Source organism: Clupea harengus, chromosome 13, assembly GCF_900700415.2.
Source record: "Clupea harengus chromosome 13, Ch_v2.0.2, whole genome shotgun sequence".
Taxonomy (NCBI): Eukaryota; Metazoa; Chordata; class Actinopteri; order Clupeiformes; family Clupeidae; genus Clupea; species Clupea harengus.
In genome coordinates, this window is record NC_045164.1 from 14,825,756 (window position 1) to 14,837,843 (window position 12,088).

Sequence of the window (12,088 nt, forward strand, 5' to 3'; positions counted from 1 at the left end):
TGTTGGCGATCGAACTTACAGGCACGTAAACTGGTTGAGCAATCATGAACAGAGACAGAAGAAAGTGGGAAGGCTCTCTGAAGGGTGTCCATGTTACTATGTACACTCTCTGACATGCACAAGCAGTCACGCTCAGAGCGGCCGCAATCAAAACAACATGCCAGTTTCATTCGCTTGTAGACGGACATCTTGGCTAAAGTCATGTTTGTTGGGGATGGGAGGAAGAGGAAGAGGAAAAGCAGCAGGTTAATGGCAAGGAAAGAAATACTCAGACCAGAGGGGGGAAGTTCTGGTACTTTACTTTCAGAGGAAAACAGAAATAGAGCGCAAAAAGCCTTAGTGACAAGCTTCTCACAGGCTTGACCCCGCACAATCAGGAGATGAACAACATCTTGACTGATGAATTATGTAAAAAAAAGCCACACATATAATTTGTATGGGGGACTCTGTACACATTTGCTTGCGATCAGGTGCTTTCAAATTAAGCTGCGTTTTACAAGGGGCGATCACCCCTCTGGGGTCAAGCTGTGCTCTAAGGCTGTTTATTGGAGGTCAAGAGGTCAAATGGGACAGTGAGGAAAGTAAAGGAATTAGGGTCATTCAAAGGGGAACATGTGGGTGACTCATGAGGAATGTTTGGAAGAAGCTGACCTCTTTGGTGACATTCGCGAGGACCGAAGCTAAAGGGGGGAGGATCACGTACCTGTATCCCATCATGCATTGTGCCAGTCCAAACCAAGGCGTAACAACCCTCTACGCTACAGGCTAGGCATTCCACTGGGAGCCCTAATCTAAGCCGTTTCACCACAGCACCCCCCTGAGGTGGCCACTTGGCCAGTGCCCCACAGCGTGTTCATGAGGTGTCTGAGGTGGCATATCAGTATGAGGTGTTTCTCCACTAACATGGACCCCTGGGGCTAAATGTCCAGATAGATAGAAGAGAATTTCATTTAGTTCAGGCCAGAGCCATATACCAGTGGAGAATACACAAGTAAGAGACAGCAACTAGAACTTTCTAAAAGTGTATATTGCATCTGTCACAAGATAATAAACAGAGGCAGTTGAATCTTTCTGAGAAATATTATGAGAATTCTGTATGTGTTTGTATACACGTCTGCATGTGTTTCTGTATGTGCATGTGTGCCTATCTGTCTGCTTGTCTGTTTGTCTCTGTGTATGCCTGTATCTATGGCATGGCATGTGAATGTGTTTGTTTGTGTTTATGCGTGCTTGTGCGTGTGTCAGGGGAGTGTTGGTGAAATATCACAGCGCCTCTAAATTGCTGTGATCGGGGGGGTGCAGAAACAGTCCCTGGGTGCCACAGTGCTAACTGACCGTAATCAAGTCTGGCACTGTCAAATCAGCACACTGTCAGGGGAGAACTTGGCATTTTAGAGTTCAAATTCAGGGGACAAGAGTCCAAATGAACCAGCCAAATTTAGTTCACCTCAAGGGAGAGAGAATGTGGTGTTTAAAAAGTAGACCTCAGGGACTGTTATTTCAGTAAGACATGCACAACCACTTAAATCAGCCATTATCTTCAGCATGCAACATGAGAGCAGCTGAGAGTCTTAGCAGGTGAAAAAGGGGGAACCTCGGCCAACTGTTTACGGGGCTGAAACAGTTTTAGACATTTCACACAAGAGCAGTAAGGCTGTCATTTCAATGTCATGCTTGAATCAGTTGTTGAGAGACTGGTTGACATTCATCAGCTCGTGATGTATTAGTCAGAGAAACATGGAGGGTGGTGGAGAGACACGAGACAGACAGACAGACAGACAGACAGACAGACATGATAACGGAGATGACTTCAATGCGTTCACGTAAACCTGAATGCTGAGGCCTCTTTTAGCAAGAATGCTACCAGCAGCCATAATCTCTAATCCAAAAGTTCATCTGAGTAACATTTGAGGATAAATATCACATTAAATCATAGTCAAAAATGGACGTGGAACAATGTGTTAACAACGGACTCAAAAAAACACAATGAAGCAGACACAGTGGCTGGTAACGGAAGATTCTGTGGCAACCCATGTTAAAGTAAGAAGAAAAAAACTAAGCACAGTGACTAAAAACACCACAGCACATTTCCCCTCAACGAGACAGAACTCAGCTCCTCCTGTGGAGCACCATGACATATCATGGCTCAAAAGTACAGCGACATGTCAGTGGATATGGAAAAACACTGCCACGACTATGGTTCCATGACACATTTAAACAGAAACAGAAAAAAACCAACAAACCAAAACCAAAATGAAAAACAAAACGAAGCTGAGGCGCATCCCTGCCACTGCCAACTACTTCGCTTCACTGCTGATGGCATTCTTGCAAAACTCACTTTCAGAGGACCTCCATGGCAATTGCTCTATTCCACCCTACTACTAAAGCACTATGAGGACCTCTAGTGGCTGGTCTCTGTATAGCAGCTAATCAAAGCACTTCACACCATAACCTAAAGTGTGCTTGTCAAGTGAGAAAAGGGCCTATTAGAAGAGGGAATTGAAATGTGTAGCAGAGTCATTTCAATTCAGTGCAGTAGTGATGGGTCTTAAGGCACTGGACAGGAGCACTACTAGGGGTGGGAGCAGACTAAAAGCAAGGGGAGAGGAAGGACCAGATTGTTTTGATTGTGTTTTGGAGACGATGCTCGTTAAAAGTCTAAGAATTTTGAAGACCTTCCCACAGAACACTTTCCGCTGTCTGAAAATACAGCAGCATGCGAAATTACCCCTGACAGCAAGAAGATGAATTCAAATGGATCAACTAATGTTTTTTTTCATCGTTCCTCTTGGCTCTCTTCAATCCATGACTAATGTTACCAATATCAGTCTGTGTGTTTGACATTTAAGATTGTCACCACATTCTTATTTTCCGACTCCCCCCCCTCCCTCAAATTTCTTGGGGGCCATAACTTTTTACAGGGGTGGGGGTCCTGGAAGACAGAAGAATGGCCTTGGACATGACATTAAGCTGTGGGGTTTCGAATCGATTTCATCTTGATTTCATTAAACCCAAATGCAGCTCTCCCCCCCCCCACCCCACCCCAAACTGCAGATAAACCCCCCCTATGTCATTGGAAATGAATGGCAGAGTGAAGGTTGAATGCAGAGGGGGGGGGGGTTGGGGTTGGGGTTGGGGTTCTGTTGAGCTGGCTCTGCTGTACTCAGTTCTGGTCTGGTCTGAAGACAGTGTAGAGATGAGAGAGGCGTGGGAGCGGATGCAGCGCCTACACTTGGACATGCAACACACATAGAACACTCTACTATCAGCTGAGAACAGGAGAGAAGAAGGAGAGACAGTGGGACCACTGCACTCGGGGCAACAGGGAGCCCTGCTTTTACTCACAATAAATCACTACCAGAGAGCAGTAAAATAAAGAGGCGTATTCCAACGGCAGCAAAAGGAAGGAAATACATCAAAAGTGTGTCAATGGTCATAACATGGTGGAGAAAAACACACACACACACATACAAACTCCCATCAAAGCAATGGAATTGGCATCACTTTCCATAAGGCTGTTCTATATGTGCAGTGGTGTGACACACAAAAATACACTATTGTGTCACGCCTGGATAAGGCACAACGAATGATTAAATGCAAAGGTGTTTAAGTCTCGTGTTAAACTCAGACCGGTGTACTACACTCTAAAATTGAGATGACATGAAAAAGGAGGCTGTCCTTTTGAATAGGTGTGTTTTCCTAGGCGCTTTAAAGTCATTGTCAGTGAACCCTATGTTCTCTCTCTCTGTCCCTGACTGTGCTGAGATTTTAGCTGAATTATTTATTCAATGGCTAACTAGTCTGGACAAATGCTCATATAGGTCAGGTAGCTAACAAGCCATCTTTCCACATGCATTTTACAGTTGCCTAATCTAGCCGTGTTCAAACAAACAAATGCATTCATCTGCATGAACTGAATAAAGAAAACTAAATGTTGGTGTGCTTTTGGAGAGCAATGTGCAGTTTTTTGGTGAAGGGGGGCATTATGAAGTTGATGCCTATCTCATGTTTTCCACTTCAAAGGAGCTTGTAAAAGATAATCATGAAAGAACTCCACAGAATGGGGAGATGATTCTACCCAGTGTCTTCTGAACTGCCCACCTCAACACATAGCTGTAATTAGACACAAGTGCAGCACTGAGGAGATCGTGTTGAGAGTGAGCCTGAGCCTGAGCCAAAGTCTGAGTCTGAGTCTGAGTCTGAGCCTGAGTCTGAGTCTGAGCCTGAGTCTGAGTCTGAGTCTGAGCCTGAGCCTGAGCCTGAGCCTGAGCCTGAGTCTGAGCTTGAGCCTGAGTCTGAGCCTGAGTCTGTTTAGCATTGTGTGTGCGAGAGGCATGTTTGTGAACGACCAGGGTTCGCTTGCCTTTTGTTTTTCCACCTGACTTGGGTCATTACTGCGCGCTGATCTCACGGTGACATGCTGGCGAACTGACAGGCTCTTTCTTCAGCCTCGCTAATCATGCCACATCACCTCTCCATCTAACCAGCACGACATTTACTAGCTGGCTGACAAGCACTACGCTCTCTCTCTCTCTCTATCTCTCTCTCTCTCTCTATATCTCTCTCTCTCTATCTCTCTCTCTCTCTCCCTCTCCACTGCTCTCAGTCTTATTTGTAGCACATTGTGTTGTGTGTTTATGTGAAGCCATGGTCCTCATTTGTGTCTGTGCACTGGTGACAATGACAGCATGAGGGCCTTCTTGCTCTGTCTCCTCTCTTTGCATCAGTATTTAGGGTGATTTCATGTGCTTGCGTGCTAAACCATGTGGAGTTGCACTCGGTGCATTTCAATCTAAACCCCAATGTCATGAAATGTAGAAGTAAATTATGCACAATGTCATCTCAAAACTATGGGCAATAAACAAAAATGAAGATACAACACATTCACAATTAATCACATCATGACCAAAGTCTAGCATTAGGACAAAAATAGTAGCTACAAATCCACACATTTTTAACTGAACTCAGGGCAGCCATCTGGGGAATTGGAAGTGTACGGTGGATAACTTGGGACATCTGATTCACTGATCTGTTAACAGTTGCTCCTTATGCGATGGGAGGGGGTGGGGGAGAGAATGACAGGATAAGGAGAGGGGTGAATGTAAAGTCACTTACGTCGTTTGCAGCCACACTTTTTGATCCGTTTGGGATCTGTGATGTCATCGTGACAAGCTTTGCAGTAGTAAAATGCTCTGAAGGGGGGAAAGCATAGAAATGGACACATTCCTTAATTCACTCTGATCAAATCACATCCTGCTGTGGCCCACAAACGTCAATATCATGGCAATACCAGAGAGGATTCGTCACATTAAAACATCCTTTTCTATGATACTGTGAAATGAATAAAACAATCTCCTTCTACTTGCCCTGAATCTCACATTATATGTGTATGAGCCTCATTGTACAAACTGAGTATGTAACACAATACTTGCTCTTACTCATTAAAAAAGTGGCTTTTACTAAGTATTCTGAATGTTTGAACGTTAAACACTTCTGTTTTCAACCACAGACCACTGGCAAATAGTACTCTAGAATAGCTCTGACTTATCTGACTACCTGGAGTAGAATGTAGTGGACTTGGTGTTTCACCAGAACAGAAGGGAAAGTTTTACCTCTTGACTTCTTTGGCGTCACTGGCAATAAAGAATCCTAAAGTACCTTCCTGCATCTTTACGTGGTTGCCCGGGTTGATGAGAATACTGTTTTGATCAGAGAAGAAGATTCACACAAGTCATTGCTCCCGGATGATGATCAGCCTGCACACTCAGTGAGTTCTAATCAAGAGGAATGGTACCGTACACACAGGTATGATAAGCATTCACTTTGAGGGTATGCCGTAGTGGAAGCAATGCTGGTCCACGCTGGCATTTGGCGTTTTGAAGGGGATATGAGATGCTGTTGTGCTTGGGGGTCATGGAAGGTGACTTGATGGAACCCAAACGAAGACACTTGGATCTGTTTTGTCTTGTCTTTTGGTTTCACACAAGTAAACAAATGCACAACAGCATGGTTGCTCAATTTTAATTATTTTCTTTTTTTTTGTAGATGGTCCTAATTGGCAGAGGAGAAAGGGGGGTAGAAAATAATTAAAATGGTGTTTTTCATTGGAGAGGTGGGGGGGGGGGGGTCAGTCAATGCATTCAGATCTGCTGAAGCAACATGGCTGGAGGTTTACTGAGACACTTGTCTGGATTCGAGTAGTGAATAGTGATGAGCTGGGGAATGGGCTCCCTATGCCCCTGTAGTGTCTCCACACAGAGATGCACTACACTAGGAGTGAAACCATGGCACCAGTCCTCCAGCATAGGGCTGCCACTGTACAGGCAGAGATGCTCTACACTAGGAGTGAAACCATGGCCCGCTCTAAGAAGCACCAGTCCTCCAGCATAGTGCTGCCACTCTAAAGGCAGCTGCTTTATTGTTTATAGTAAGCCAGCTGTTTTTGCATGTCTCCCCTTGTAGGTAAGCTACTTTATCAAACTCTTTATGTCGTTTACTTGAAAGTTTCCTAATGTTTTATTTGTATTTATTTGGTATGGTATTTCTTGAAATATACTCAATCCAATACCATACATTGACATTAAATTATAAATGAATCTATCAATGCCCACAACTTGCCTTTACAGAATGGGAGCAAACTAGAGCTGAAGCTAAACTAAAGTTTCCCCACACACGGCTAATGCTACATCCACATTCATTCTGACATAATGAATAATGTCCGAAATGTTCATGTGACACTGATGTCGTGAGAGAAGCCAATACTGGTTCACTGTATCATTCCCCATGAATTAGACCAAGATGTAATGACAACATAGTCATTAATGGTTGCCTGTGGTTAGGAATCATCAATGATATTAGTTGAGACGTGAACACGGGACAGACGCCTGGCCACACTGAGCCCAGACGAAAGGGAGAGGAGGTGCACCACTCAGTGCACCGCTTCAGGTGTGAACAGGCACTTTATGTCTACATCACTGCTTCAAATCAGCATGCCTACTTGGGAGAATATCAGTAGCTCCTGCTGGATTCATAGATGGGAAATAATATGTAAGGGTCATAGACAAAGGTCAATGATGAAGCGTAGTCAATCTTTCCTCTGGGCTCAACATAATGTGTATGGTTCAGTCCAAATGAAAAACAGAAATAAAAGATAATGAGGGGGTGATTTAATCTGTTGCAAAATGGTCTTTCACAAAAGTGTTCCACCTTTGCAATTTGAAGGGGAATTTAGATGGAAAAATGAGGTGTCAGTTTGAAAGTAGCATCTGACTTCATTTATCATTTTCAAAATGGATTAAATGTCCCCCGCACAGAAGGCACCAAGCAGCACACAGGGCATGCTCTCCAGAACAGAACAAAAGAAAGGAAGAAAGAAAGGAACAACAGAAGAAAGAAAAGAAAAACTCATTCACTACAAACCCACGTGTCTTCACTCCCCAAATCTGAGATTCTTTTTTTAAAGGTCAATTATCACAGACACCATTTTTCTGGGGGGATTTGTTCTCCCGATCGCATACATTTATTTGCAAACCATTTCAGATGCTTGGCATCATGTGGCCAGCAGGGATGGGGTTGAAAAGCTCACATTGTGGGAGGCAAGGCAGGCATGACACATCACATGAGTGCGTAGGCATGCTGTTACCAAGAGTGTGACAACGGCACTTTACACAAATCATAAAGCAGCAGGGACAGCCACTGCAGAGCAGGACGTAGATGCAGTAACTTCTGTGCAGTTGGATTGTTATTTTAAAACACCAAACTGACAGGAAGTGACCTCGCTTCATAAACATCTACTCAAAGACACACAGGCACCAGGGGTACAAGATGAGTGACAGTGTCACAAGCATACATACACACACACACACACACACACACACACACACACACACACACAGAGACACACATACAGAGACACACAAACACATACATACAGGAGCTTTCATTCACTTTCAAACTCACACACACAAACACACACACACACACACACACACACACAATACAGTATCAGAGTGATGATGAAAGGCAGAAATGGAAATGATTGCCTATGTGACCTACGTGCTAAACAAGTTGGATATGAATGCAGGTATCCAAATGATCTCTACTCATGCCATCGTGTGTGAGTGTGAATATATGAGTGTTAATGCCTTAGTGTTTGTGAGCTTGTTAATGTGAGAATGTTAAGATGATATGGCAATTAGGCTGATGTCGCTACTTATAACATCCGAAGCACTGCGTTCAGTCTTCAGTGATAATCAGTTAGGTTCCAAATGAGCTCTATCATTATCAAAGACCCTACTCAGTCTAACAGAGAAAAGGCAAAAGTGACATTTGTTTTAGAGATTTGGCTGAGTCCTATGGCATGAACCATGAAGTACTTTGTTGATGGTGAACATAACACAAAAACAGAGGACGAAACATAATTAGTTTGACGTGTAAACAAGCTACAGCTGACACCACACTGAAAAAGAACTTGAGTGACAGGAAGGGGGTAAGCAACAAGACAGACATGAGACAAAAACTAAAATCGAAATTTATATGAAGGTTATGTAAAGGAGAGTAAAGACGAATGAAAAAGAAATAAATACAAAGTCTACTCTCTCTGCCTGCAAAGAAGTTAGTGCATTAAGCACAATAGTCACGATAAAGAGGTGAGAGAGCTTAACCAGATTTAAGAAAAAATACAGTCCTTAATTTAATCCAAGAGTTGGAAGATCTAAAGTGGTTGGAGATAAGATAAGGAAGAGAGCATACCGCTTTCGGCTTCTGTAAACAACAAGAAAACATGTCAAATCAAACACGGCATAAAGATCAAGAAGGAAGTGACATCACAAGTAGCGTCATTCTGCAAACCTGGCCATCAGGCCAAGAACAGAACAAGAACACAATGTCTTATGACCTCCAATTAACTATGTGGCACGAACTACAGGGTTATATACTGTACATTTAGGGCATATTTCAACTTCAATATGAAGGATAGAATCAAATCTTAATTATATATCCAAACAAAATGAGTCCAATACGCATGTAACGTGCTGTTAAAACATTAAATAGTAAAGTGGCCTCCTGATCCGATCTGATTGACTTAAGAACAATGGTGGCCTTGGGCATAGAGTGAGAGTGAAGAGAAGCAAAGGATAGTGAGCTCATAAATACAACACACAAACAGAACCAAATCTCTGTCGAAACGAAACACTGAAGCAAGGCCCAGTGACTACACACTAGAGACGGAGGGAATACTAAGAGGGGGATACTATGACTACTATAAAGCAATTCAAATGGCGCCATGTCAGGGTTCAACAAAAATGGTTTCAAATGATATTTGTTAATGCCAAACCAAGAGTAACAGACTTCATAGGTTCAGATATTGTCCGAAATGGGAGCTCTCGGAGAGTGGAGTCTACCCTTGTAATTACTACTTGTCTCTGAAAGCTGTCATATAAAAACATTTAAATAATTGATTCAGTCTACTGAACGCTACTTTACTTCTCTAAACTTCTCAAAAAAGTGATTGGGGACAAATGGAACCACATTTTTGGAAAGGACCAGTTTGGCCTAATTTTGAGACAGAAACCAGGTCAAATTCCCAGTTGTGTCCACTGGAAAGAACACTCTGTGTCTACAATGATTAGTATGTGTTGAGGTGAACAGTCAAATGTATTAGTACAAGTTGTAATGCACAGAAGTGTGTGACACAGGAAGAGAGCACAGGAGAAAGGGGTTTGGCAAATACACGTTCCTGGAACTAAGTACTTCATGTTATTAGTGGTGATCAAATACACGTTCCTGGAACTAAGTACTTCATGTTATTAGTGGTGATCATGGGTCTACACTTAGAATGCTATTGATGATGGACACGTCACTCATAGTGCTTGGCCCATATCAATAGTTCACAGTGAATTTGGGCAGATGTTATGACCCTTTCATTTGGCAGTTGGGTACAATCAACAACAAGCAACTCATGTACCATAGTGTGTCATACAACATGCTGCAACATGGCACTTTAAAACAAACACAGGCCCACAGATCTTTTTAATATATTCCTAAATGCCATATAGAATGCTATAGTATATTTTCAACACTATACTGTTTCTTGTGGAAACATATGGCATCGCGTTCTACCCATATCTATGTATTTATCTATGTATATAACTTGACAAGAACATATCTTTTTAACTGTTACACATCCCAGGAAGAGAGTGCCCCCAACAAACCTGCTTTCGTTGGTTTCAGACTTGTATTCAATTGCAATCAACAGCAACTTCAACTTCACGTAGCACAGCCTAGAACCCAAACAGAAAAAAAGTAGATTAATGCTCCACACAGAAACAGGCATTTAGAATGAGAGGCCAAACAGACTTTTCAAAAGCCTACCCCAAGTACATGATATGTACATACCAGTGTGTTGACAATAAAAGCAGACATGAGATTTGTCAGCTGTTCTGTCTGAACAGTAGCTGAGCACTGAGCTGAGCCTGAGGCTGAGGCAGAGGCAGAGGTGGATCCATACTTACTCACAAATGACCGGAAAGGAAAGGCCCACAAAGGCGTTGGACAGGTACTCTGTGTACATTTCATTGGCCACTCCCTCCAGGTAATACTTCTGCCACGTGTCCTCTTCAATCTGAGGAGCACAGACATACTGAATCATGCTGTTCCAGCACAGTTATACTGAATCATGTTGTTCCAGCACAGACATACTGAATCATGTTGTTGCAGCACAGATATACTGAGTCATGTTGTTCCAGCACAGACATACTGGGTCATGTTGTTCCAGCACAGACATACTGGGTCATGTTGTTCCAGCACAGATATACTGAATCATGTTGTTCCAGCACAGACATACTGAATCATGTTGTTGCCATTCAGACTCCCCCACCCAATCACTGAGAGCTCAGAGACCACGGCTTTGGCACAAGTGTGGCAGTTATCACAAGGATTCAAAAAGCCTTGTGAATTCACAGGGCAGATGTGTGCTATTGACCTCTGCACTGACCTTTACCAGGCAGACACACAGCGGACAGGCCCGTTCCAAAGGCACCTTGGAGGGGTCATAATCTCCTCATCACACCCCCTCTGAGGGCAGAGTGGGCAGTGCCAGTGTGACAGAAGGCACAGCCATTAGCCACCCTCTCCCACTCTCCAGCCATCTCTGCCCTCTTCTGACAGCTCTCGGCTGTAATGCATATCTCAACTGCTCACAGGACCAACACTGAGAGCAGACACAGGCATGTTTGAGGGGGGGGGCAGTAATAGAGAGGTGGTGGTGTGTGTGTTTACTTGTTTACTCCCTACATGACATCACATGTCTGCTCCCCTGCCTCCCCTGTCAGTGCTGAGGACTCTAAATGATGTCCTGGACTGGCATAGGAGACTCCCTTCGCTCCTGTTGCTGTCCCTTATAAAGCCTCTTAAAGCCCACACAGCCCAGGGCCCTGACACCAACCGTGCATCTCACTTCAGAGCAGGTCTTACATGCCAGAGCAAAGGACACACACTATACACTCAGTAATGACATTGAGCTGTGTGTGTGTGTGTGTGTGTGTGTGTGTGTGTGTTCATTAGCATGATTCTGGCCCACTTTCCCGTGTGCCGTCTCCTCTCAGCCATGACGAGCCGTCAGGCGGCCCACAATGAGCGTTCGCACTCAAGCTGCCCTCCTTTCCAGACAAAACAAATCGAGACGGATCAAACGGAGACTTGTACCCATTCTTGTACCCATCCTAGTGTGTCACGCTGATTCGCGTTCCCCACTTCCCCTGGTTAAGGAGCACGGTGCCCATGTGTGTGTACACGAGAGGAGGCTGAGTGTGTCTGCATCTTGGAAGTGCTCTCTCCTAAAACACTGCCGACAGGCTGAGTGGAAGGACTTTCTGTGCTGTTCCACCCTCGTATTTCATGACGGCCCCATAACATTGCCAATAAAAATTAAAGGAAGGCAACTCGCTGATTAAAGGACATTTTAATTACTCCCAAATCTATGCGACACTAAGTCTTGAGACGTCTCATCATGGCAGACTTCTTCATGTGTTTTTGCAGCTCATTATTCAGCCCTGTGGCAACAGATATGAGAGTTTGTTTGCCAAAAATG

General features: G+C 43.8%; 1 protein-coding gene across 20 annotated transcripts in view; it reads right to left on the reverse strand.

Annotated features, from left to right (window-relative positions):
• kcnma1a (potassium large conductance calcium-activated channel, subfamily M, alpha member 1a) overlaps positions 1-12,088 on the reverse strand; it is a 142,288-nt gene that overhangs the window by 29,051 nt on the left and 101,149 nt on the right. For 10 of the 20 annotated variants that reach the window (XM_012838319.3, XM_031578810.2, XM_031578816.2 and 7 more), the window contains 6 exons: positions 10,512-10,621; positions 10,212-10,280; positions 8,752-8,763; positions 5,613-5,699; positions 5,116-5,192; positions 3,346-3,354 (listed from right to left, as the gene is read on the reverse strand). In XM_012838319.3, the coding sequence (XP_012693773.2) occupies positions 3,346-3,354; positions 5,116-5,192; positions 5,613-5,699; positions 8,752-8,763; positions 10,212-10,280; positions 10,512-10,621 (364 nt within the window). The remainder of the gene's footprint in view (positions 1-3,345; positions 3,355-5,115; positions 5,193-5,612; positions 5,700-8,751; positions 8,764-10,211; positions 10,281-10,511; positions 10,622-12,088) is intronic. The other 10 variants (XM_031578820.2, XM_031578819.2, XM_031578812.2 and 7 more) reach the window with 3 other exon arrangements.